This window comes from Aythya marila (genome assembly GCF_965140915.1).
Source record: "Aythya marila genome assembly, chromosome: 1".
NCBI classification, from domain to species: Eukaryota; Metazoa; Chordata; class Aves; order Anseriformes; family Anatidae; genus Aythya; species Aythya marila.
This window is the reverse complement of record NC_139042.1, coordinates 203179688-203207604: the sequence shown is the minus strand read 5'-3', so window position 1 is coordinate 203207604 and position 27917 is coordinate 203179688. Positions and strand designations below refer to the sequence as shown.

Below are 27917 nucleotides of genomic sequence, written 5' to 3'. Positions count from 1 at the left end.
CAGAGCTTGATGTTCCTCCCTCTGTCCTCAGAAGATGGAACTAGTCGCAGTGCATGAAAACTTTTCCGGGAACTTGGGACTTTCACTCCCTGCCCCTGTCACAGAGACCAGCTGCAGACACGGTGCTGGGAAGAACTGATATGCCCAAGAAGAGGCTGACCACGGCACAGGCCTTGGATTTCAGCAGCAATTAGCTGCTACCTTATGCAGCGGGACGTGGGCTGAGGTACAGGTCGCTCTGTTTCTCACGTTGATTAACCTCCATCCTTCATTGTGCAGCTGCTCTCTCACAGTGGGTGGCTCAGCAGTCAGCAGCTTGCTGGGTCTGAAGCTTTCTAGTCCCTCCTCAGAATATCCTAGCTGTGCATGTAACCCACTAGGAGCAACGTGTTGCTCTTTTACAGAGAGGATATGCTACCTCTCTATGGAGAAAAGATCTGAGATATTTCTCCACGGAGAGATTGCATCATTCCTACTCAGAGAGGTGTCATTTCTCCATGGAGAGGAGGCACGTGTTATTTCTCCATGAAAGGGACTACTCTACGTCCACAGAGACAAGTACCTGTTATCCCTCTGCAGAGATCATGACTCTGTAGCCACCTCCTTTCACAGTCCTTGCCCTTTTTCCTTGAGCTGTGAAACTTCTTACTTTTAGATGCAACTTCATGAGATACATTTTCATCTCCAGTGAATGAGGGGTGGTGACAATGGTTGGTTGTTTGGAGTAAAATCCCAGTGCTTTTGCTTAGGGTTAGCACCAGGCAATGCAAACGCACTAAATAGTTGCTAAAAAGTAAAAATAAAAAATAAAAATAGAAAAAAAGCAAATTTGCCTGTTTTCCCACCTGAGAGTCTGCCACAGGGCCCTCACAGTCCTTCAGCACCTGCTCCCCTTCTCATTTTCCCCATTTCCAAATCTCCTCAGCATCTCCAGTTCCAGGATCCCCACTCTGTCCTACGTTCTGCACATCTCTGCCTCCATCCTGAGCCATTTCAAATGAACACAGGCAAAATCTTTGCCCAAAACTCTGCAGAGCTGAGAAGAGAGCAGATACTTTGAAGAACATCAGCTCATTACATCAGGGAATAACTATCCAAGCAAAAGTTTTCTCCTTATAACACAGATTGTATCACACACCCTGTGCCTAAGAGACCTCCAATTACATCATGCAGACCCCTGAATCAGAAGCTGCCTGTGAACACTGCCTGACGACTGTAGTGCTTCTTACTATAGTAACATAACACAGAAGACATCGTTCCTGTAGGCTTTCCAGCAAGGTCCCAGGCAGTCGTTCAGAGCCTTGACTGCTCTATGCAGTTGGAGACAGACTGATCCAGTTGGGCAATGCCTGTAGTATGTACCCTCTAATAGGGTGAAGGAGTATTTACTTGGAAATAGCAGTGTTGCAAGCAGTGCTAGACTAATAGCTTGGCTCTTGGCAAAGATCGGATGTCTTTTAGACTTGGGGGATCTTGTACAGCCACAAGCCCAGCCTGCACAAGACTGCAAGAAGGCAAGCACAGACAAAGAAAATAACTAAGTTCAAATTCATAATGACAGCATGAACAGAAGCCAGGTCTGCCTCCCAGGTAATTGCTCCAGCAACCGGAAAACACAGTTCTACCTTGGAAAGGACTGCAGAAAACAGATCTAACGTTTCACAGATTCATGTGTATGCCAAGGCCTTGAGGATACTGGGTCTGCAATCCAAGTCTGAGCCACAGGTATTTGTCTGTATCACTGTCACAGCTCTGCTTGTGCCTGGTCATGGACCCCTGACCCCCAGACTGACCTCCCAGCTTTATTTTGCCCCTTTCTTGTTTATCTGGACTCGCCTGGTGATCATTGGGCTGTGTTGGTCACTTCAGTGACATCTGGTTTTGGCTCAGCCTTTGATGAATTCAGCAAATTGATGAATCCCCTTGGAAACTTTGGGGAGAACTCTCACTGTTTTCATGGGTTTTCAGATCAAGCCCCAGCCCTATCTCCACATCAAACTCCACACTTGGTTTGCTTCCTATTTACTCTGAATCCAATTCAAAGACTTGCTATTTACACCTAGGCTGGGGTCTCTTTGGGGAATGCTGCCTCTACTTCTGCTTCAGTGTGGAGCAAATCAGCTGGGGCATGCCAGCCATTAGTCCTAACACCAGAAAAAGATGCTCCCTGTCCTGAAATCTGAGGGAATCTTGCTCTGAAACTTGCTTTTTGTGTGTGTGTGACCATGTCATTAATTTTAAGTTTTAGAATTTGGGAAAAACAGATTATTCTGCTGTATGACAAGTACTTGCACCTTTTTTGGAAGCTGGACAGTCAAGGACTGCATGGACTGACATTCTATTTAGTGTAGTGGTTACTATATTCCATATTCACACCTAAAGAGAAGACTGAGATGACGATATTGTATGTTCCTGAGTAGGAGACAACTGCATCGATTTATTTGGTTCTGGAGACAGAGCACACAGTTCCTCTGCATCAACTCAGATGGTTGCTTTCAAATGGAAATGGAAAAGATGACAAATCTTTCTTCTTCACAGTAGCTTTAAAATCACTTAAGGCTGTAATTAGGATTAACATTTTTTTCCAAAATTCCCTGGTGGTTTAAGGTAGTTCTCCTGGACAGCAGCCACTATGTGGACTTGTAGTCAACAGGCCCACGGCCAGCTCTGCAGCAACCAACAAAAATAAGTAGAATTTGGAGGGAGAACATCATGTGTCCAGGTGCTTGCCTACTCTCTCACCGCCCTGAAACTACTCAGAGAGAGCCTGTGTGTTGAGGCACAGAATTTAGGGATAAGTGTATATAAGGCCTCCAAAGGGGCTCAGACAGTGTGAGTTGTGAATCAGGGTTACCAAAAGTGTCCCTTGGATGGATACAGGCAAGCAAACTAAAGCATTTGCAAACACGCAGCAGGACCCAGCTTCAGTTGAGTTCCTCCTAGCACAATTAACCTCAAAGAAAATTACAGCCTGGCACACTACCATTGACAAGCTGCCAGGCTTGCAGTGTAGCCAGCTGATTAACTGGGTGTGTGGGCATTTGCTGCCTGTGGGAAAGGTAAGGTGAAATGAATCTGTGGTTGCAACAACTACATTTTATGAAGTCTGCAAAACATCTGCAAATCCACCCTGCTGGGGACACGTTCACAGTTTGGAACATGCCTGATCTGTAATGTTGGAATTGCAGGCTGGTAAAGGTCCTTCTTCACCATCCTTCCACCATAACCTGCTTTGTCAGGTTGGAGATAATCATGGTAGTCACAAGGTGGTGAACCTGTAACTGGCCCGTCTTTCTCCTAACTGGGGGACTGCAATGCCCCTACCTCTAAAGCAAAAGGTGCCCATAAAAATCAGCAGGTCAAACTGTTCAAAAGGGCAAATGACTTTGCTTCCTTGTAAATCTTGTAGATATAACCTGCTCCCCACGCTCTTCTGGCTCCCATTAAAAGCAACTATTTCATACAGAGCTTACTTTCTCTTTGTAAATGAAGGAATAAAGCTCTTGAGGACAGGAACAGTATTTTCCTTTCCAGTGGGACAGAAATAATGACATGAAGTCTTGAACACATGAGCAATTTTTTTCACTATTATTCTCAAGAGTTTTCTCTTCCTGAACTTAATCTCCCTACCTGATAGATGGTGAGTGTCACAAAGACCCAGATCCTCAGTGGAGGTGGACTGCTGTAACACAGATGAACTCATTAGACATTACCAGGTTTCAGAGGCAGTGAAAACCACAGGAGAAATGTGTACATTAGCTGGTCTTTCCCACAAAGCTCATATATACTTCAGTGATATGAGGGGAATGTCTCAAAGGTCTCAATGATTTGATTTAGCCTGATCAACCAGTCCCACTACATGTGTTTGCAAATGGGTCTGGATATCTCATTGCTTCAATGACTGAGATATCTTAGAAATTGAAAAATGGCACAGATAAAAATTCATGCAGGAAATGGAAAACCTTCAGAGAGGAAAAGAGGAAATGACTCAGATCAAGGAATTGCAGGATGCATGAAATACTGACTCCATTTGAGTCACATCGCCATTAACTCCATGAAAGCAGATGGGTGAAGAGTTCAAAATCTCCTTGAGTTGCTACGGAAAAGGCTGCACAGCTGATGTCTCTCATCCTTGCTTTTACAACCCTAAAACTGGCCTTTGACATAGTTACCAAAGCTGACCTGAAAGAGCACTCTCTAGAAGTGCTGAGTGTATTTTTAGCTGATCTTGCTTGTGACTCAGTAGACAGAAATGAGGAAAGGCTGTCCCATGGGAACTCCCAGCTCTCTACACACTACCATAGACTACCACAGCTGAGAGAAAAAGAGGCATTTCCCCTGCTCACAGGTATCTTGCCACCAGGGTACATGTCTGTAATTTAATAAACATCTAAATACCAACAACAGTTGGGTAAAAGGGTCACTGAGTAAACACAGAAAAGAATATTAATCAGCCAGTCCTAGATCTTGGGCTTTCTTTAACTAATCTCCAGTTTGGGTTGTTTTGTATGTGTGTTTTTCTGTTTCGTTTTCTTCGTTTGTTTGTTCATTTATGATTTAAGCCATTAAATAATTCATAGTTCAGTCAAGTTCTGTGTTTTCAAGCAGCTAAAATAAGAGCCAGGTAAGTGCTTAATGCACATAGCACTCCTCTATAACATACCAGTGGTTCTCCATAAAAAGAGTGTATCTGAGATAATGGGCAAAAGTTGAGCACACCCTTGACAAAAGTTCTGGCTAGAAGCTTGCTACAGGCTCAAAGGGCATCTACTTCAACCTAATTAGCCTGAAAATTATGTATTTTTAGTAGGAAGAGCAATGAATTAGGCCTTTAAGGGTTAATCCCTGGCCATGTTGTTTTTAGTAAGTGTGTAAAAAAGAAACTCTAATATGGTCACGAGGAGAATAAAAGCTTTCATAGTATAAGGTTAATCTGCTGACCCGAGGCACTACTTGTGCAGCTCACACCAGCACCAGCCCCTTCAGAGTCCTAATCTCCCTGTTTCGGTGCTCTACAAGCAGATTGCCTGCTTTCAGCATGCAGGGCTGGGTGCATTTGGGCACTATCTGTTTATTCTGCAAGGCAAGGCAGACATTTCTCAGCCAAAGGATAACAGAAAGCCAAGAGCCAAGCTCTGTCCACAGGAATTTGTAATGATTCCAAGGCATCTTCATTCAAGACCTGCTTCAGCACAGTACTAGGTGTGTTTTTTAACAGCTCTCTATTTGCTGCTCCAGTCACTGGGGAAGGTAATTAGGAGCCATAAAAGCCATACTCCATTTTAGCTTACAGTGGAGATAATTGGATTTAATAGGGACCATAGCTTCTAAATGAAGATTTATCATCACCACTGAAACCAGATGGTGAAGATTTCAGCAGAGAGAAAGGCTCACCCACAATATCCTTGATCAAAGGCAGAGAACTGTCAGGGGATTTACATGGTTTGTGTTTGTGAAGGCCATTTAGGATAGTGTTGGTGGCCAAGACAAAAAAAATAAAATAAAAGCATGCTTTCAAATGACCACAATTTCCAGAAATGCCACTCCAGGTTCTAGGCAGATGACCAAGGATCCTGAGTGGACTAATTAGAGCCCCTTTACTGGCCAAGACAGAAGTCTGAGCCATTGGCCTTCAGTCATTTTAGTAGGGTTATAATATGACATCATCCATCCAAGCTGAAACTGCCCCATACTGGTGTCTTATTAGAATTGTAGATTTTTTTAGGTTGGAAAAACCTTCAAGATTATAAAGTCCAACTGTCAACCTGTTCTGTCAAATCACTAAACTGTGTCCCTTAGTGCCACATCCATACATCTCATAAATACCTCCAGGGATGGTGACTACCTTTTCCATGGGCAGCTTGCTTGACTACCCCTTCTGTGAAGAAATCTTCCTAATATGCAATCTAAACGTCTAAATTTGATACCACCTTAACCTATGTGGAAAGTGACACTTCCCACTGCCTCTAGTTTGGCTATGATAAGAACGCAGAAGATAAAGATTTGGCCCATTCGACAGCCAGAAACCAACTAACAACTCATGACTGGAGCAACTCTTTAAGTGGAAGGAAACTACTAACCCTACCCAGGCTTTTCTCCTGTTTTCCACAGATACTTTAGATGGAAACTGGGCTTACCTCTCCAGTGTGAGTGCAGACCTGAGATATATCTATCTGAACAGAACTGAAATATTCGTTTAACTCTGCTTCTAGTTTGGAGTGATAATATCGCACTGAGAGAGAGTTATTCCCCCAGGAATGGTGCCCTTTCAAACCAACTAGTTGCATCCTGAAATAGAGCTGGTTTCCATCTATCCAGCTCAGAGAATTTGAACAAACATGTTTAGATACTAGCCTGAACCCTCCACGTCGAAGGCCAGTTTTAAGCATTGGTGATATGGCCTTCAGCTTGATGTATTGGCTCATGTCAAGATCTTTTCCCTGGAAATGTCTGAGATTCATGGTGAAAGAATCAAATTCTCCAACAGTACAAATTGACCTTTCTTTCAAGAGAACCCATTAAGTTGTACATGACTATGGATTTTGCCAGCGGTTTTATAATGTGAAGACAGAAGCATCTTCTCTCTGCTAAGCTGGATACAATGGTCTGCTGAATGCACTTTGCTGGGAATTCTCTTATTCCACCTCTCTTCAAAATGACCAGAACAGAACTGCCCAGCACAATCCTATCTGTTCAGTTTTGGCAGTACTGGCCTTTTATGCAGAGCGATGAAGTCCTCTACACTCCTTGTTTCCATCCCAACCCCATTAGTATGGTAATTTCTCATTGCAGGTAAATCGTCTTGCCTTGAGGTGTCTTCAGAATCTCGTTTCACCTCAGACATAGCAAATATTTTGGAGAAGAACCCACTTGGTGAGATGAAGCCTGAAGCAAGCTTTTTACAACCATAGAGCCAACCAGCCCATAACACATGCAAGGACCTCACCTGTCTCAGTTTCGTTCCCACCATGGATGCGCTGCTGTCAAGGACAAAGACAACGTTCTTTGGTAACGGAGGAAGATCTGTGGGGGCGAAGTAGTGCACGAAGTACCCGTTAAGAATCTGTAAAAGAGTAATGAATTTAGGAATAGAAGGAAGATCATGATGCAATGATCCGCGCATATAATTATAGGATAATTCATTCGGCACACGTGGTCCTGCTTTCAATATCTGTGACTCTACTCTGGAGGATGAGTTCCCTCTTAATCCCAGTGCCCTGCTTATCCAGACTGGGGGGCCTAGTGAAATTCTTTGCATCTCCTTCCATGGTGGATATTAAGGTTTCCTTCCAAATGCAATAAGGATACAACATCCAGGGATCAGAACCACTACATGAAACTGAAGAGCAAATACAAAAAGAAAGCCAATGAAGTATGTAGCTGTTTTTGTTTTAAGTCCATCTTGTGGCTGCAAGCTCATTAATTTTATTTTGGATAGTTCTCACAAGATGGAGAAGTAGCCTTCAATTGGAAAACATCTGACAGGACACAGGGAGCATGCAAGACAATCGAACCATTTCAGACATAGTTAATAACATAGAAAAAATCAGTCATGTAACATACCTGAATATCCCCAACACTCAGCTCCCGGTTGACATCGTATCTAACTATGAAGTCTCCCAAAATGCCATTTCGGGCAATCTTGGTTTGTTCAACAACATTGGGACTGAATGTAACTTTAGCTAAGGTTTTTGTATGTCCAATTACAGTAGAAGGAGGAGGAGAAACATCACCTGTTGAGATAAAACCATAATATTACAAGTTTTTCCTATTTTCTTAGAGATGTCCAGGCACAACACACAGTGTATTACCATGGAGTTAGGTCAACTAGCATAGTTACATACTGAGATTGAAGATTCATCTCACCAACAATAAAATAAGAATTTAGTAACCCCTGCCCTGAATGCTAAACTGAATTCAACATTGCAATGTTATCAGGAATAGAAACGTTTATGCAATATTCCTATGTTCATTACTGTTTGGAGGTCACTGAACTTAAAGGGCAGATACTCTCTATGTGACTGCTAATCAATTTCTGTGCATAATACACATAAGACATCTAGGTGATATTAATACCAGCCAACTCCAGACATCCAGAATGCAGATCCTATACCTGAGCTCCTGCCAGTCAAAGCAGATATAATTCACTTGACCTGTTTAAACATTTCCTCTAGGATGAGATGAATCATACTGCAGATTTCTACTAAATATAAAGAGATCTTGAGGTGACTTGTTAGATATACTATAGACGTGTGAGGTGGGATTGATCTGGCTGATTACAAGTGTCTGTGTAATGTCTACATCTGAACAAGTCACCGTAGCTCCCTTTATATGCAGCAAGAGCTATCAGTACAGTCACTGCAACTTCAGTCTGACATATTGAGCCAAAACCCAAACTTTGCTAGTGCAGTCAAGCAAACTGCATCCCGGAGATGTAACTCACCCCGATCTCCTTGAATCTGTCCTGAGTCAATGAAGACAGACATGCATCCCAGAGAAAGACAATAATTCAGGGCTGAATCTCCCTGAAGGAACACCTGCTTGTCTTGTCAGTTGTGTTGATTTTTTGAAGTTAAGTTATATGAAGATTTCTTCTTGTCTCTTTGTGTGGCCAAAATCCTACCTTACTGTCTTTTGGTGTGTCAGCTGTTTATTAGCTGTTTATTCCCTCTAAATCCCATGTGGACCCTTACATCAGACCAGCCAAAGTTTCAGAGCTGGCCTTGACCTGACCCAGAGTTAAGGGATAAGTGCTTTTCTGTTTGTGCTAACTAGCCGTTGAAAACTCTGAAATAGATTCTTAGCTGATGTTCTTTTTGGGTGCATCAGCTCTTACAGTGACTCCTCTGAGGCATGGAAGTACTATTATTTCTGCTCATGTGCTGATTAAAATTGGTGGGAATTAAATGCTTAATTATGCTGTGTTGGGGGGGAGGGTGTCTCTGTTCTTTGCCAAATATAGCCCAAAAAAGTTTGTGGTATGGCAGGGAAAAGAAAAAATGTGTGAAATTTGGTTCTGTTGTAGTTGTTCATAGTGCAAGTATCTACATCAGAGCTGATTTTCTAGGCTCCGTTATGCTCAACAGAGATCAAATCAAGGATCAGGGGAGATTAGAGTATGATACATCTGGTCATATGTAGGCAAATTCTTCTGGATAATTTTAATTATGTCCTAGACTCTGTTAATGATACTGATCACAATGACAAGGTGCAGGCAGGCTTGGAAAACTGCTTTCCACGGACTCCTGTAACACTGTCTGTGTAATGAAGAGTGGCACTTCACCTTTGTAAAGTGCTTGGAGCAGCGTTAGAGGACTGCAACATGACAGCTGTTGGCAACATTGAACACCATCCACCTCACATCGAGATCCCACAGTGATTTACCAAACTGGATACATAAAATTACATCCATTTAACAAGTGGGAAAATGGAGGCGTGAAGCGGTTACCTAACCCTCCTGACTTCCCACAAGTCAAAGTCCATAAAAATGCTAGTTATAGGGTTCTTGTGGGTTTATAAAATGATTAGCCAAAGCTGTGACACTTGCCCTAAAATGTTATGTACAATCTAGACTTATCTAGGCAAAGGAATGAAAATAAGACTCATGAATCAATAGCACTCTAGCATTTCACTTGCACATCGCTTTGGCTTTACTTTCACAGACATCCTGTGAGTACGTTTGAACAGATAAGGCAGAAGAGCACTCTATCGAGGCAGGGAGGGGTTTCCACTTAGGACCGATTTCTACACAAAAAAAAATTGTACTTGGAAGACCTGGAAAGTGAAAGAAACTCATCATCAAAATTCTTGATAAAAGGAAGTGCAATGACAGATATTACTCAACTTCAGTAAAGTCAGCAATTGACTCTGCATCACAGCTTCTCTAAGTCAATTCTAATCCATCCATCCTGACAGAAACAGAACAAGAGGTCCCAACCAATGCATTGAAATTGCTTACAGACACTAGTGTCAAATGTTAAAAGGGGCTTATAAAATGATTACCCAGAGCTTTTTGACATTTACTCTAAAGTCTATGTACAGTTCAGATTTCCCCAGGCAAAGAAAAGTCATAAATCAGTAGCTCTATAAAATTTTATCTCCATGTTGATTTGGTTTTACTTTTATAGCCGCTCTCTGATCTGATGAATCAACAGATGTAATATGTTTCTAATACACTATGCATCAGATTTGCTTGTATTGGCCTTCTTGGATTTTGGGTCTGTCTTCTATCACTTCCAAGGTCCCATTTAACAGACAGTGTGTGGGAAATGCCCAGAATTCATAAAAATGGCTTAACAGCTCATTTATGTTTTCTGATTTATTTGAGGGTTTCACATTACTTCTCCTTAACTGCTGAAAAGCAAGCACCATCATCAGGATTAGTGAAAGCCAGTCTTACACTGGAAAAAGAAGGTCTCTCTTTTTACTCACTGCACACATATCTGTGACTGTAGCCTTTGGACTTCACTTCTACGTTTCTCTGCCCTGAGGTACGTTGATGGGTTGAGCACGATACGCTGAGCATCACAACAAAATGAGTTACAGTCCCAGCATTTCTATGGACTGACTGTCTGAAATCAGCTGAGTAAGGTAGCCACTCCATGTTCCACATTCTCCTGCTTGTTAAATGAGCATAATCATATGCATCCAGTTTTGTGAAAGACTGTGGAATCTGGATGGGATCATGTGGATCACATTTCTTTTCTCAAATATTCTTCATAGCACTGTGTAAAGGTGGTAAGTGTCATTCCCTGTAACTCGGATAGGTCTTTAGGAACTCCTAGAGAGGAGCTTGCCAAGGCTGCCTCACATTGCCATTATCAGTGACACAAATATCTGTGAAAGCAGCTCCATCTTCATAGTCATTCTTCTTCCATCTCTAAGATCGAAATTATATATATATATATATATATATATATATATATAAAAGAACCTTTTTTATTGGTCCATATGGTGTATATATATATGTATATATATATAGTGTATATATATATGTATATAGTATATATATATAGTGTATATATATATATATGTATATATATATAGTATATATATATATATATACACCATATGGACCAATAAAAAAGGTCCTTTTTTTACTTTTTCATCCTGGAATAATAGAAATCAACTCTGGAAGGCAGGTTATCTAATCCAACTCGTGTTACCAGGCTCAGTCCCTTCCTACTTGATTTTGTGACATGGTCTAGAAACACTGCTGACCTCCAGAAATGGAAACTCAATAGCTGCCCTTGCCAGTCCTTTCCAGAACTCCACTTTTTCATGGTTAGGAATACATTTTCCATGTCTAATTTACATTTTTCTTTCTGTATTACAAACCCATGACTTTTTGTCCTTTCTATTATTGACACAGAAAGCACAGTATTCTTTTCCACCTTGGAGCAGCCTTCTGTGTGTCTGAATACAATTACTATGTCTTTCCCAGGTTTCTCTTTTAGGCAGCATGATTGCTGGATCACGTTTACTCTTTCCCTGTTTACTGGCACAGTTCTTATCAAATAAGTGACTGAGAAAGAAAAATCTATGAAGTATTGCAGACTATAAAACATGGATGAGCTCCAAAGACCGGAGCTAATCCATGCTCATGCTGAGGTCTTTAATAAGGTCTTTACACCAATTTTCCACCAAACTCTGATAAAATAAACAGAGCAGACAGAAATATTTTTCATGCAAAAATGTAGTCCCCACATGATGAAAAGTTAAACCCAAATTATTTTGGAGGCTGGCAGAGGCAGCAATAGAGCTCAAATGCCCAGTTCTTCCTCTGCTAACAGGTGGTAGCTTCTAGACAACTGTGACAAGAAATAAAATCCTGAAACTTACAACTCTGAAGAGAAATAAAATAATTTTTGAGCAGTCTGGTATCTCCCTGCCCAAGTCCGTGGCTATTTCTCACACTGCTGCCCTGGAGGAACAGGATGAGAACATCCACTCCTGAGGATCCTGGGTTAGACGTCATTCAGAAAATGGCTCCACGCTGGGGTCACCAGAAAAGACCAGGATCACTGGCCTCAACACCTCCTGTTTTAGGCTTTGTATATGACAGAAGTGGACACCTGCACACATTAAAAATTTGTTTTCCAAAACATATGTGTCTATTATCTTCCTGTAGGAAAAATACAACTCCAAGATGGTGTTGTGTGTGAAGGAGTCACTGGCATAGGAAATATCCTGGAAAGACCTGTTATCACCTCGTTTCTGCTCCATTCTCAGAGAGGATGTACACAGGACTTTCCAAGAACAAAACACAGGGTGACTTTGTATAAATACCTGGAAAATTGTGAAACCAAGTTCAATCTTTGTATCTTGGGCCCTTACAACTGAAACCAGGACGAACTGGACTCTTTACTGCTTCTACTCCTACTGCTACAGTGCTGCTTTATAAATGGCAAAAAAGTGTCCTTCACTCTTTCACATCAAGGGGCATCTCCTGTCTACAAGTCTTTAAGTTTTGTCTCTTCTATTTTGTCTCTTCAGACTGTATGGATACTAGCAGTTTGGATACAGTCAAAAGTGCAACTCATGAATGAACATTTAAACAGAGAACTTGTTTTTCAACTGTGTTTCCTGCCTGGTGCATTGGCTCTGCTGATAGCATGTAGAAAACACTACAAATGTAGGAGGACTGGTCCATGAAATATAGATCAGCTCCTCCACTTTTGGCTATCTAAAATATTTGCTCTCATTAGTTTCACCAATAGCATTTATTACCACAGCGGGTTGGCTTTTCAGCTGTGATCATCAATCACTGCTAGCACTCATCATCTGGAGCTAGTGATGGCTGCAGAGGCAAACAGATTTGATTTGCATCTTGATTTTCGTATCCTACATAAGTTCTTCAGGACCTGTACTCAGAAGAGGAATGCCATTTCTTATGCAGGTCAGTCACAGTTGAAAGTATTCAAATGACTTAGGAAGGTACATCCCATCCTGAATTCTGATCTGAGGTTGATGGCACTTCGGACATGTTACTGAGAATGCCATTAATTTATCACTTGATGTCACAATACAGTTTTCACCCAATAGTTTCAAGGTGATTTATTAATGCTTATCAACATCTCCCATTCTGTCATTAACAGAGAGGTATTGTAGACATCTTTGTAACCACAACAAACTGAGGAAGAGAGTTTTCATGATATATTCAGTCTCAAAGCAGTCATGCAGGACTACCTTCCAATGTGTAAGCCTCCATCCTTTGTTTGGTCATTTTTTAGGTCATAGCCTCTCATCTGGGGCACCACAGGTAACACAGTATGGCAGCATCTGGTTTGGCATCCTTTGCTGGCCACTTACAAGACGGCTACCATGCCCTCCAGTGAGGTGATCCTGAAGAGTTTTAAGTCACATGAAGTCTGAAAATAGACCAAGCACTGTCTTTTTGTTGGTTTGCAGCCACTCTTTAGCTGTAAGACCTGCAATTCACTGGTCACTTAAATTCACTTAAAAACCCACTGCCTTCTATGGCGGTCTCTCTACATAAGGATGTCCTGGTCTTGGGTCTCTAGGTGTTGTATGAGCAAGAAGACTTTGCAGACATTAACGGCTCAGATGTTTTGTTTTCCAGATGAAAGCAGACTGAAGTATAGTGGATTTCCAAGTGAAAAACTCCTTGCCTTGAACTAGGAGTATTCTTGTGGTTTCCATTTGTGCTCAGGAAAGCAGGAAGTTCCTATTGTCTGCTCCAACTGTGATTGATCTTGTTGGTCAGAAAAGGTCACACACAAAAAATCCCTCTCTGAAACAACCCGTCCTTCTCTGCGACTCTCTGCCAAGTCTTTTATTTTGCTTCAGATCAGAAGGAAGCTCCTCTGAGTGACACTCAGCTGAGTACCAATGAAGCTTTGGTCTGGCAGAGACAAAACCCACTCCTGCCTGCCCACGGTGGACCCAAAAAACATGTTTTGCACTTCAGTGACTTCCCTAGCAATGATCTCAGCAGAGCAACCAGATTTCACCAACTGTATAGGTTGATTATGCTATAGAGTTTTTAGTAGCAGTTCTGAATAAGGATAAAGCAAGTGAATCTGAGTTTCAGTTGCTTTGCCCATTCTACAATATCACATCTATTTTATTTACATTTTACTGGCTCAGGAGGATTATAGAATTACAGAGCTTGGGCCCATTTTTATATGAGCTGTTTTGAACCTGAAGCACAGTGCCAAGAATGATCAATTCTCACAGATCACCATTTGGACAGCAAGTTACAAGAGTTTTCCCTGTATATCATTTACATACAGGAATTTCCACACTGTACTAGACCAGCAGCGTGTCTGCTCTGCTTAGTCTGTCTCCAACATTGATCAATGCCAGATGTTTTGCAGGAAGCCACATGCCACAATGCACTACGATACTCCCCAATAGGTGAAAAAGGCTTCCTGTCCCTCCAGATGAGGGACAGAGCACATTTATTACACAATGGAAGAATGTACAGCAGAGAGGCTAACTAGCTAGATGTATATGGCCTGACTTGAAGTTAGTCCATCACTGGGGGCCTTGATTTCAGTGTGATTTGAATGAAATCAACAGAACCAGACTGAGCAAGCAGTTTAACTCCATAATCACATGCTTTAGGGTCTGGCAGGCACGAACAGCTCCACTGATTTACTGGTATTATGGCAGTTAGAGTAACTGAGTCTCACAAGTCTTTACCTCCTGCTTCCAGGTTAGACTCACCTTTTAACCTTATTATTGCTTTTTGTCAACTTGTAGCTATCTTGGTATCCTGTGCTCCTCATTGTTAGTTTACACCTGCTGTCTCAACAGCAAGCAAAGATGGTTGGGGTAAGAGTAGAATCTTGGACCTCACTTTGAGCTTTGGCAAAACATGGTTTTTCCTCTTGGAATTTCCCATGTTCTAAAAAACAGGATTTCCTATCTGCCTTGGCATGGATGGATGGAAAAAACAATTCATTTAAAATAAACAGTTCCCAGGAGATGTTAAGCCAGGGAAGAAGCTGCTCAAATGCTAAGCACAAGGCCTGAAGGCCTAGTTCAAAGCTTGTGAAGACAATAGAAAAAAATCCTAATGAATTGAATGGGATCAGCCCTATACTCAATAAACTTCAAAGTTCTCATGTGCTTATGCACAGACACCACACAGACACAGTCATCTATCAAAAACAGGACAAATGCCATCAGCCGTTGAAATAGGACTGAATTCCCACCATCAAACCTCACAGGGTTCATAATTCTGAAAACCTTTTCATGTCATAGCTATTATACCAACTTTATTGAACCTGGAGATTGCCCTGCCAGTGAATGAAATAGATCTCTAAATAGGAATTTCTGATAGCCTACAGTGCTTAGAGACTTGCTTGTCAGCGAAATGCAGCCACCCATGGGCAGCACGTACCTGCCATACACTGACTGCAGCAAGAGTTAAAAAGGGAAAGTAAAAAATGTGTCCTTCTAAAAAATACAGTCACAGCTGGAATTTGCCAGAATAACTCACACCTAATGAGCTGCTAGCATTTATTTTTCTTGTTATCTTCATGAGATGTGTCTTTTAGTTTCTAATATAGTCTTGATCCAGGATAATGTGGCTTTAATACAACGTTGGGGCTTTGTTTAATGGCTCATTTGGAGCAGAAGGTAATTGAACGAAACACTAGTCTATGCAATTATCCAAGACTGCTTTGGAGAACTCCCAGTACTGCCAGTCTGGTTCCTAAGAAGCAATTAGGGCCCCACAGGTAACAAAATCATGGATTATAAAATTTCTCCTTACCTTCAACCTTCCCATTGCCTTTATGCTTGCTGTTTCGAAGGGGAGGCACTTCCAGTGACACTATGCCCGAGTTCTCCAGGATGTTCACCTCCACTCGTAACCTGCCCACCAGCTGCTGGGGACGGATGCTGACTATATACTCATACTTCCCCAGTCGCCTCTGCAAGAGCTCTTCATAATGCAATAGGAAGTTGGCTTGCATCTTGCGAGGAATGAAGACAGAAGCTTTGAACGTCTCATAGCCATTCTCCCTAGAAGAAAAGAGGAGTATGACAAAAAAGTATAGCATAGAGCAGGACCCGAGAGGATTTGCAAGACCCATTGTCATGGTCTTCACTGGGATAGAGTTAATTTTCTTTGTAGAGTCTCATGTGATGGTGTGTTTTGGGTTTTTGATGAAAACAGTGGTGATGACACTCTGACGTTTTTAGTTATTGCAAAGCAGTACTTACACAGAGCCAAGGACTCTTCTGTTTCTCGTGCTGCCCTGCCAGCAACAAGGCTGGGGGTGCACCAGGTGCTGGGAGGGGACACAACCAGGACAGCTGGCCCAGGCTGACCAAAGCATCCCATACTGTATGATGTGATACCAGCAATAAAAGCCCGAATAAAGAAGGAGGGAGAACATCAGGAGTGATGACTCTACCTCCCTTACAGTGTACTACAGTGATAAGCTACCTAGCATTAGCATGATACCAGGCACTACTACTGTGAAAGGAAAATAAAAAAGTAACCTATGGAAAATGGAAACTTTTAATGCCATATAGGGGTAACATCAGAACTCACTAATGTGCAGTTCTGGTGATGCCCACAATTTTGTGAGTGTTGGAAAGGATTTGAGATTTTGAATTCTCTAGCATATTAGATATGTATTTTTAATGGTAGTCTTTAGGACAGTTCAGATGATCTCTCTGGGTCACTAACAATGGCCTAGCAATGACAGAGTTATTGTCTGCAGAAGAGGATATCACATGGCAGGAATACAGTGATTTATCTTGTCAATTCTTCCATGTTCCGTCAGTCTCTGTCTGTAACCTGAGAGAGCATCCTTTGTTAAAGGCTTATGATAGATCTTTCCTACCATAAATTTGTCTAGTCACATATGAACAATTTTCAATGGCAAGAAACATGATTTATGTGAAAAATATCTTTGATTGTTTTGAACCTGACATCTAATCATTTTGTTTTTCTGTAGTTTTTCTACAAAAGATGGAAAACAAAGATACTTTAATCTCCTTCCACAGATCACTTGTGAGTTCAGATCTGTTAGACTTCTCCTTCCCTACAGTTCATCATTTTTTGGGTCTGAAAAGCCACAGTCTATTTAGATGTTCCTGATCATGTGTTTAGGTTGGAATAATGCTTCTATCCAAGGTAAGTGGGAGTAGTGCAGGATTTTCCAGAGCAGCAAAATCCACTCGATGGTGCATCACTTTGAGAGGTATTTGGGGTAATTAGCACACTTGTCAAATTAGAGGGGAAAAATAACTGGTAGTGATGCTGAAGAAGTGCATTCAGGGGAACATATAGGATTTCAGATCATTACAGGGATGAGACTTTCTGCCAGTGCATGGCTAAAAAGACTACACTCAGTCAAGTATTGAGAACAGGGCAAGTAAATATGACAACAGAATGGTACTTGTGGTTTTACTTCTGACTTGAGCTTGACATCCTGGAGCAACTTGAAAGTGAAAATGTTATGTAACAGTGCTGGAAAAGGCCACACACAATTACATGTGACTTGGAGCATGGGAATGACACCAGGCAGTGAGGATAATGCTCTGTTTAGCTCCTTCATCTTCCTATAAATCCATGCATGGTTATGCCAGGGCAGCCAAAATAAAGACAGGAGGAGAGTATGTCACTTCCCAGAACACAGCTGAATGCACTACACTTACCTTGCATTCTGAGGGCCTGGAGGTTTCTTGGTCCTTGCTTTGTCATCAGTGCTGTTTTTCTTTTCTTTCCCCGTGACCTCCCCATAGTAAGTCTTGTTGCCAATGCTCCTAGAGAGATCAGAGATGGCAGCATGACTAATCTTCACCTACAGGCAGAGACAGCTCGCTGCAGAAGGGTTCATGGACCACGCACATGTGGACAGATGCTGGTGCAACTCTCCTTGAGTCCACTCAAGTCACCAAGCCAGAAACTGTCTGGGAAGTGCCTTGGTTGGTTATTCTGGCAGAGAACATTTTTACTCCAGGAGTTTACCTCTCTTAAATGACAGTTTAGTAGGTAACCTCCAAAGCATAACGTTGTTAAACAGAAAGCAAAACAATTGCCAAGACTCTCAGCCAGCACTGTTCTGTGTCTGGTCAGTGATATTCAGAATGACTTCTCTCAAATAGCTGCGTTGCTGACAAAAATGCATCTCCCTGGGAATGAGTTACAAAACCATGGATTACAGAAAGGAAACAGTGCCTAACATACAGCCTGGCTGGGCAATGGCTAAAGACTGTTTTTCCTTCTATCAAACCAAATGGTAGTCTGTCTAATAAAGCTTGTCCCCTATCTGCTATAGTCAGGTCCAAAGTTGTGGCAGCATTATCTAACCACAGGAATCTGATTATGACTGAATAAAACAAATTTTTGAAACCAAGAGCTTAATTTATTGCTTAGTGAGTCATTTAAGTATGAGTTGGTTGCCCTCTGCTTGCCCTTATCATCCACAGAGTATGACTAGCACCTCCAGCAACAACTCAACCTGTATGCTAGTTGGATTTGACACTTGTCCTCCATTAACAGGGTGGAGAAGCTGGAAAAATAAATAGCTTCTGAGGCACCACAGTCACTTAGGAGATATAAATATGGTGTGACAGTATTACTGAAACTTTAATTGGAAAGGTTTCTGAAAGCTAGGAGAGATTTTCTGATCCAAATCTGAAAAAGAGAAGGAAGTTCTTAAAGGGCACTCATATGAGGAACAGAAGAATGTTCTTCAACAAGTAAATTGAGGTCTTCAATCTTAGTATCTGTCCTTCAAGGATTTGCTCTGTGCTGTGGGGCCATGACCATCTTGGATGGAGTATACCATGTGTGTGCTTCCTTTTTTTCCAACTGAAACTATTCAGTGCAAAAAGGCATTGATACAGTCCTACTGCAGATTATTCAGCTTTTAAAATCTCAGAGACCTGTCTGCAGGATGGAAGAACCATTGTTCATCTAGCTGCCAGCGCTACTTACGTACATGGTAAAGTTCGAGATGAAAGCTGCAGCTGGGATCTGCATCTCAAACACACCTTCTCTTGCCTCAGATCCGCTGTTCACCATCGTGCAGGACACCGTGGTGAAAGCATAGCGAGAAATGACTGTAGCTTTCACAGTGAATTCAGACATCCGAGGCCTGGTTTCCTGTAGATATCAAAAGGTTACCCATTAACAGAGACAGCTAGATAACTCCCCTCTTCAGTGTTTCACTGGGTTTAATATTTAATGTGCTCTAGCAAGGAATCCTCCTACATTGAATATTTGACTCCCTGTGAACACCAGGCAGCAGCAGGCAAGGTAGGGATTACCCTCAAAATATCAGGTGAGCTGCAAAAGGCAAACTAAAGACACAGCCGTGCCTTTGTTCATGCACATGGGCAAAAGCCACAATCATTCTCCAGTGCTCAGGAAGGGTCAGGACAGGATAAGTGCCCTGATTATGTGAGCGTTTATGTTGTGAAACACATTGATAAAATCCATCTGTATAGAAGTTGCACCCTCCAACTCTGGACATTTGGGACAATGAGGATTAGTCCCTTATGGCCAGGAAGAGAAGTCCAAAATATCTCCCCATAGGGTCCATAACTGATGTCAGAGAAACTGACTGTGCACAAGAGCAGATGTAAAAACCTCTTGAAGGACTGAGATCACTGTGCATGGAGCAGCATCTTAAAACTCACACAGTCAGATCCCTAAGTTTTGTAAACAGAAAAACTGCTGTCAATGGAGCTGGTTGAGTCCTCCTCTGCTGAGAACTCATTCTGGAGGTCTTATCCAATGGATGGAAGAGACTTAATAAGAAACACTGACACTGTGACATGACTAACAAAATATTTTAGGCCTTTTAGGCCATGTTGGATTCCTTCCAGCAGAGAAGCAGAGGAGACTGCAATGAATGACACATGATGTAGCAATGGAAGCTGAAAGCCAATTTCTGCTTCTTGGGAATGTGTTTTTGTGCAGTTTCTGGGTTGCAGCATTTCTGTAACGTGATTTTTGACAGCAATGTCTCCATGGAACTGAACAGATTTCTTCCTGGAAAACTTCAGTATATTTAACTATAAGCAGTCTTTTAAAAATAAACTATTTGTTGCCTTAAACAGTCAAAGACTGTTCTTCAAAAGCAAAAGGGAGCTAAAGAGTAAAAGACATTGCAAATACTCACCAACTTTGCTAAACCAAATACATTGAGAATCTATTCCTACCGAGTATGATAAAAAGCTACAGCCACCAGAGACTTGTGAAGACAAGAACATGCTCTTCAACTGCATTACCAGCCTTTTTTTCCAAACACAAACAATTTTGCCAATTGGCTTAACAAAGGGAGCAATTGTTTGCATGAGAAAGTATGAAACAGAAACATTTCTGCAGTAGCTGATGGCATCAGAACAACAGTAAGCAAGCATCCAACTAACGAAGCTGCTGGGCTAGTGAATTCCAGGCAAATGGAAGAATGAGGATCCATTAGAAACAAACACAAATCAACAGACTTAGAAATAAAGCCTCTACACTTTCAAGGCTTGAAAAGCCTCTCAAAAATGTGTCTCAAATGAACCTAATCATGACAGATACCTTTAACAGCTGGAGAACAAGTGACGTGCTCTGTGTCTATGTACACCCTGCTCAGCACAGGCTCAGCTCCCATGGAGCACAGTGGCTAAAATCAGCACTTTCTGAGCATGATTCACTTCACTAATTCCAGACAGCAAGATAGATCTACACAAGAATATATCTACTAACTGTAGATGTCCACCCTTAGGTCACAAGTCACTTCTACTCAATTCAGTGGTGACTGGGACTAGATTATGATGTTCTTAGGAATTTAGGACTTTCCCTCATACATGGGCTGTGATTTTCAGTTTCATTCTCCTGAAAGTGGAGAGAATGGGGAGTTTTGATCTGGAGCATTGTAGGCACATTTCCAGATATAATGAGCTAATTGCCTGTGGCCTAATAAGTGTTATAGAGGATTTAACTGCAGAAGTAAAAGAGAGAACCTGAAAATACAGCAAATTCTTTGGTTCCAAATGTCCTGCACCCACTGCTATTTTCAGCGTTTCCTCACAAACAGAGGATATGGATTTGCTCTTGTTCAGACAAGAACATACGAATGGTTGTATTGGGTCAGAACAAAAGTAATCCTAACCCCATAGTCTGTCACTGGCAGATATCAATAGAACATGCTCAGAGAAGAGTGTAAAATCAGACCAATCTTCACTGCTACCACCCAAGAACAGTCTCTCAGTTTTCACTAATTTGCAGCTGAACGAACTCCTACACTAAGCGTGGTATTTTTGTGCTTACTAAATCTCAGAGGATTGTTCTTCTATAACTTTATACATCTGTTTTTTGAATCCATGTAAACTTTAGCACAAATAACACCCAGTAGTGAGGAATTCCACAGCTTAATGATATTTCATGAAGAACCACATCCCTTAAGAGTTTTCTTTTGCTGACTCTATTATCTGCTGATTTCAACTGATCTCTGACACATCTCCCTATCCCTCAGAATAAGATCCAGCTCTAATATCCTCAGGAATGGCAAAAACAAATGGAAAAAAAAAAAAAAAAAAAAAAAGACATACATCATATCTCCCTCCTCCTGATGGGTAAATGTTGCTGCTGGAGATAGCAAACACTACACAAGGGCATCACATACAACGGAGGATGAAAGAGCTGATTCATCCTCCCAGCCCTGGAAGGGATCTGCCATTCCTTGTATACAGAAAATATAAACGGTGGGGGCAGAAGCAGTTTCCAAACAGGTTGCTAGGTCGGGCTTGGCGGGCAGCCCAAGTTCCAGTCTGCAACTCTCGCGCATTCCCTGGAGCTCTTGCACAATCCTTCAGTGCTTGATGCTCTGACTTACAGCTGTGCAAATGCCTGTTTGTTTTCTCCACTTTTTATGAAGGCCTTCAGAAGATGAGAGACAGCACAAAGGAAAAAATAATAATAACAAACCATTTGTTTAATATTATTATTGCTGCGATTTATTATGCCTATTAAAAATAAAGCTAGGGAATGCCAAGCCAGCAGATTAGCACACTGGTATGGGAAACGTTGGCTGGAGGCTTTTTGAAGGTGTCCTGGTAATTATGATGAAGTGAGAGCTGAACATTTCCTGCCAAACAAATGATTTGACGTTTGTTTACAGTGAATGTTTGGAAAGGCAGAAAAGAGCTGAAGATAAATGAAATTTGCTCCATGTTTTTACCTCTATCAGTTGTTTTCATCAAAATAAACTGACCGCATGTCAGATTAGAAGTAATAAACTGGTAATGTGACTGCGAGTTACTCTCCTCTAGGCTGCTGATTCGTATCTGCCAAGGATCAAAGGGGCCAGAAGATAATAATGTGATGACTGCTCAGTGTGTGAAATGAGTTCCTCCAGTTCTCATTTGAGAAGCCTCTGTATCTCAAAGAAGCCAGAAAAATAGCTGGCCATGAACATCAGTTTCACTGGTTGCCTCTTTAGCTGAAGTTTTGATCTAAGCCATGCAAGTCTCAGTGCAACAATACAGCCAGATCTCACAAATTTTCTGTATATCTCATAACTGAAGGCATAAATCTTAAAGCTTAGGTTCCCCTACCAAAAAGAGGATGTTGGCTTCTCTGTTTTCTTCCTTTCTTAATAAACTTTGGCCTCTGCATTAACAGAGAACAACAGAGATCTTCAAATTTCAAAACTATCTCCCCCTTTCTCTTGAAATTCAACGAGATTTCAGCAGGCTCATGCTCATTGCATGGTTGAAGATGATAATATTAGAGGTTCTCTCCAAATTTGTGGTCAAGAATTTGAATTTTGGGAAGCTTCAGAAGAACACGAACATGTTGTATTGATCAAAACACGATCTTTTTCCCCTATATTCTCATCCTACCATTGTTCACCAACACAGTTTACTTCTGGGCACAGGGATGCACACACATACACACACACAGAGCAAGTGTAATTCTCATGAGGTAAAATAAAGACAGAGTGTGATACATACCAGCCTCTGCAAAAATCTGGTCTGTCTTGGGACACGACGTGCAACCTGCAGAAAGTAAAGGAAGTTAATGGAGCCTGTTCAACTTAGAGAAAGACTTGTCATTTGTTTAAATCCAGACATGGGCTTGTGTGACTGATCACCCATGGCCAGGTTCAAATGTTCCTCTGGTTAAAACTAAAACCTAAATCTCTTCTACATTAACAGGCCCATTCATCAAAGCTCAGCAGTGGAATGCAGCTCTCGCAGGCAGGAAGGTTCTGTGTGCTTTGCAAGTGCTATTTGTTCAGAGACCTCTGCTCGAAGGCAGGGACATCAGCCCTTAGCCCTGTCTTTGGGTGTTGTGTCTTCAGCCTTGAGCATGTTCTGTTACAGCTTCCTAGGGAATTATTGCATTATGAGGTCTGCTAAATGGTCTGCAGGGATAAAAAGCTAGTTTTACTAGAAGAAATTCCCCAGTCCACATCCCCTAGTCTCTAGTAGGAAGGGAAGGACCTTCTGCCTTAGAATCTCAACAGGTTTGTCAAATTAATCAGAAGAGATCAAACTACCTGCAGTAGTTAAATTGCTTGTCAAATGTCATTCTCAGCCCACCTAAACCATCAGGTAAAAGCCAAAGCCCATTTCCCAGTCCAAACTTGGGGGTTTTATTATGAAAAAAGTGGTTTTTACCTGTGACAACACAATTGCCCTCATTTTATCAACATTCACAACAACAGGTCCCAGCTTAGCAACACGTCCAAATGCAATCCCTCCTCAAAACAGAGAGTACAAGTCTCTTGTCAATGAGGAACAACAAAGGAAGCCAAGTGACTTTTTTAAATGTCAGTGAAGCTCCAGAGAGCAGAGGAATGCAATGATAATTTTTTACCTGATTTGCCCTTGTTGGTTTGCATTCAAAAAAATAGCATTCCTTGCCAAAGACATGATTTTATGCCTGTTTATGCAGCAAAGCTCAGAAAAGCCCAGGAGAGAAATTAAAGTCTCCTCTGTCAGAATCCTTATATTTTTTCTTTATTATTTTAGCCAACTTATTTTAAAATTAGAACCTAAGAAAAGAAGCTCCCTTAGAAAATTCTCAATGGAGAGGAGAGGAGAGGAGAGGAGAGGAGAGGAGAGGAGAGGAGAGGAGAGGAGAGGAGAGGAGAGGAGAGGAGAGGAGAGGAGAGGAGAGGAGAGGAGAGGAGAGGAGAGGAGAGGAGAGGAGAGGAGAGGAGAGGAGAGGAGAGGAGAGGAGAGGAGAGGAGAGGGAGAGGAATCCTCTGCAGTTTAAATTGCCAAAGAAACTTTCTGTCTGGGTATATTATCTCAGACAAGTAAAGCACCTCAGCAGCCTGCTGTGAGAGGCTGCAGAGTCTCCAGCACTGTAGGGTCTTCAGAACAAGCCAGAAAAATGCCCATGAAGATAATCCTGCTTGGAGCTGTGGCAGGGATAAGATCAGTGCTCCTCAGAACTTTTTTACTAAAGGATTACATTTCGGAACAAATCCACCTGTCATCCTGTATGGTTTTTAACCACAATGGTTTTCAATGACTAATCGATGAAACTGGTAATTTGGCTATTGGCTATTGGTTTTGTCTTCCCCCATCACACACCAAAACTGCCTCTAGTGCAATGGTAATAACCAGCAACCTTGTCACCTACCTCAGCAGAGTGGTCAACCACTGAATAAGCCACATAATCCACTGTCAATGGAAATACCAAAAACCTGAGTGTGCTGACATTTGTGCAGGAAGGTCCTCCTGGGATATTACAGTTAAACACAGCCTTACAGGCTCTCCAGAATTAGTTGGATGTTTGTTATATGGATGTAATTTGTTGATCTAGGGGAAGCACCTGCCTCTGCTTAACGTGGCTTGTGTATTTAGTGATGACAGAATGGTGTCCTCTTCTGGATCCAGCTGTCCCAGGGGACTAGGGAACCACCTCTATTTATACATCACTGTTTTTCTGTTGGAAGTTACTGCTGCCACTGATCTGCCATCAACATAGCTCCTGTGAAATCACGCTCCTTTAACTCAAGCAAAGTCAGCCAGATTATTTCAACACTGTGAGCCGGTTTCTTGAGCTTCTCAATTGATTTTCCCCATGAGCATATGAACAAATGCTCCCAGATACCACTCCACTGGCAGAACAGTGGTGGAAATATTGTCTACCACTTGAACAGCTGGGTGTGCAAGACCAGCTGTTGGTTTGTGGCTGAATTCCCCAAGAAGGGATATGTGTTTGCAGTAATTAGGATCAGCAATAAAGTTACTGAGGTCCTTGCAGTGGAGAGCAAGGGGCACTTTTGGAAAGAGATTCTTCCCATGCTAGCATGGGTGGGATGAGCAACTGAATAAGACAAGTGTAGATAACATATGAAGAGTCTCAGTCTTCCTATTTATTGCAAGACAGAAGGTACCAAATACAGGCATCTGGTGATGTTTTATACACTCTAGGATATCCTACAGGCATCCAGCACGGCACAGTTCTTCCACAGATCCTGCATCATATCTGCCAGCCCCACACGGGTGTCTCAGGTACTACAGAGCCTCTCGGATCTGATCAAATTTAGAGAACTGCGTAATGCCCTAAGTGACATACCACAGGTCACCCATGATATCCACTACCTGAAAGATGTGATTACAGATCTGAAGCTCAATCTTTTACGCCACAGCCTCCCTCTGAAGTCTCATTTAACCCCCCAAACTACCATCCGAACTTTCTTCCTAACTTGCAAAAAGTTCATTGCCTTTTCAGCCCCATTTCCCCATAAAACCTAAGCAACTTGATGACACAATGTAACAGTCCTCACTTGCAGAAAACTTTTTTTTTCTCCTCTGGTCAAGAAGCATTTTCACAAGCTGCAATTCATGGAGGTTCATTTAATCCAGCATGAGTTAAATATCAAGTATGGTAAGACCGCGACTGTAGGACAGGGCAGAAAAGCCTTCCTCCAAGCCTGAAATACTCCGAATTACTCAGACTGGCACAAGGCCAGGATACAGCGTTAACTCCCTTGTCCCTGCAGACCACTTAACTTAACACAGATATAGGGATGCCGGCTTTGAAACCCTTCAGGGGCAGTAACACCGCGTCCCTTGGCAGCACAAGGGCTGGTGCTGTCCTGGCTCAGCACCTCAAAACGCCTGAGCTCTCAGCCACAGGGACAGTAGTGTGGCAAGCTGCACAGATGAATGAAATAAATTTGGTTTTAGCAGACTGCTGTGAGCATTAATACCAAACCCCGAAGAAAGTGACCGCAAACGAGTGACAAATTCAGCGCGTTTTTCTTGCTGTCAGTTCTCTCTCACCGCAGGGGCTGTCCAGGGAGTTTCTTCACCTGACAGCCCTCCACACACACACTGAAAGCTCTCAGACTGGCTGCTTTCAATTAACCCACGACAATTAACAAGGCACAAACTACCAGATGCTCCCAAATAATGACTGCCTTAAAACCTACTTGCTCCACGACGCTGTAGTCTGCCATCAGCTTCTCCTCCAGGTACCTTGCCAGCAGCTCCGAGTCCGGCTGCCCCGCGGCAATGGAGAAGCCCCAAAAGAGCCATAACCAAAGGATCATGACGAGGGGCAGCACCAGGCTGGGGCTGCCCCACAGGTGAGAGGAAAGCCTGAGGCTGCTGCTGTGTGCCTTGCTGCAGGACTGGGCTGCAAGGAGGCTGACAGGAGGCGAGCTGACCCACCCTCTTCTCCTCCTTCCCAGCTTGGGACCAGCCCCTTTTCCACTCAGGGCAGCTGCTGGGTTTCCCTGTCTGTCAGCAGGGTTTCAGTGAATTCCCCTCAGTTTGGGGTACCAAGTATCACCATGCCCCTCTCACTGCCACCCTCAGCCCCCACGTCGCCCCATAGGTGCACACAGGCAGAGGGAATCAGAGCTGGAGGTCCCTGTGGCACTGCCACCTGTCCTTTTGGTGCCAGCAGCACCCCAGCCCTATGGTGGCCCTCCATGGGGTGAATGAAGGCTAAAGAGACATTTCCTTCAGCAGCAGTGCCCAAGCACAGGGGCAGGGCCCAAGATAGCTGCTGGCACATGGTGCCTGCCTAAGGTGCTGGTGTCCAGCTCAAGTGGGAGCTGGAAAGTCTGTGGGGAAGTCTCCCTGTGGGGTCAGACATCATGTTGGGCAGCCTTGAATTTATAAGCCCGGGCTTATGCCACTGTTTGTATAAAAGAGCACCCCCCTGCCGCCCATTTGAGGAGCGTGATCCAAGCATGTACTGTAAGGTTTACCCAGGAGGGGTACAACCGTATGATTTCACCCCCTCTAAAGGGATTTTTAGGCTCTCTCCACCCCACCAGCCTGCTGAAGGGAACAGACAGTGGGGTGCTGAGGAAGGTATGGGCGAAGCACACGGTGAGGGCAGCCTGCAGGTGGGCTGAGCCACGCATCACTGAGCCCGTGGCAGCAGCAACACCTCCTCCTCCTCCTCCTTGGTGCAGAGATCCCAGGTTTGTTTGTGAAAGCAGCCCCAGGGCCCAGGTTCCCAGAGCAGGGCAGGGCTCCCTCCGCACCCTCTCCTTGGCACCCCGCCTGCTGCTTCGCTGCGTGGCCGCAGGCGCCCCAGGAGCCCTGTCAGCATGGCAGCAGCCTCGCGCCTCACTTCAGCACTGCCATGCTCCAGACCTGTGCTTTTGTCCCTCTCTCTTGTTGTCCAGATTCTCAGCTGGGCAAAGCTTGGATGAGCCTCCCACTCCCCCCTTCATTTCCTGGCAGCACAGCCCTCTCCTACCCCACCAGCCCCAGGGTGAAGGTGGCTTCTCAGGGCTGGCAGCACCAAGCCTGTTGGGTGCAATCTCCACGGCTTGGCTGCCCAAGCTGTTCCCCACAGACACGTCTGTGCCGGCTGGCACCAATGGGACATGTCTCATCTCCAGGCACGTCTCATCCTCAGGTATTCAGGAGCTTGCATCTGCAGAGCTCAACCTAACCCCAAATCAGACACACTTACTACTACATTTTTTTATGCCAGCGGTAAC

At 42.9% G+C, this 27917-nt stretch overlaps 1 protein-coding gene across 1 annotated transcript in view; it reads right to left on the bottom strand.

Annotated features, from left to right (window-relative positions):
- Positions 1–26608, bottom strand: part of ITIH5 (inter-alpha-trypsin inhibitor heavy chain 5) — a 48019-nt gene extending 21411 nt beyond the window's left edge. The window contains exons 1-7 of the mRNA XM_082768670.1: positions 26385–26608; positions 22942–22986; positions 18933–19096; positions 17644–17751; positions 15746–15996; positions 7564–7733; positions 6947–7063 (exon numbers count right to left, since the gene is read on the bottom strand). Of these exons, the coding sequence (XP_082624796.1) occupies positions 6947–7063; positions 7564–7733; positions 15746–15996; positions 17644–17751; positions 18933–19096; positions 22942–22986; positions 26385–26504 (975 nt within the window). The 5' untranslated portion in view covers positions 26505–26608. The remainder of the gene's footprint in view (positions 1–6946; positions 7064–7563; positions 7734–15745; positions 15997–17643; positions 17752–18932; positions 19097–22941; positions 22987–26384) is intronic.
- Positions 26609–27917: the final 1309 nt, after the last annotated feature.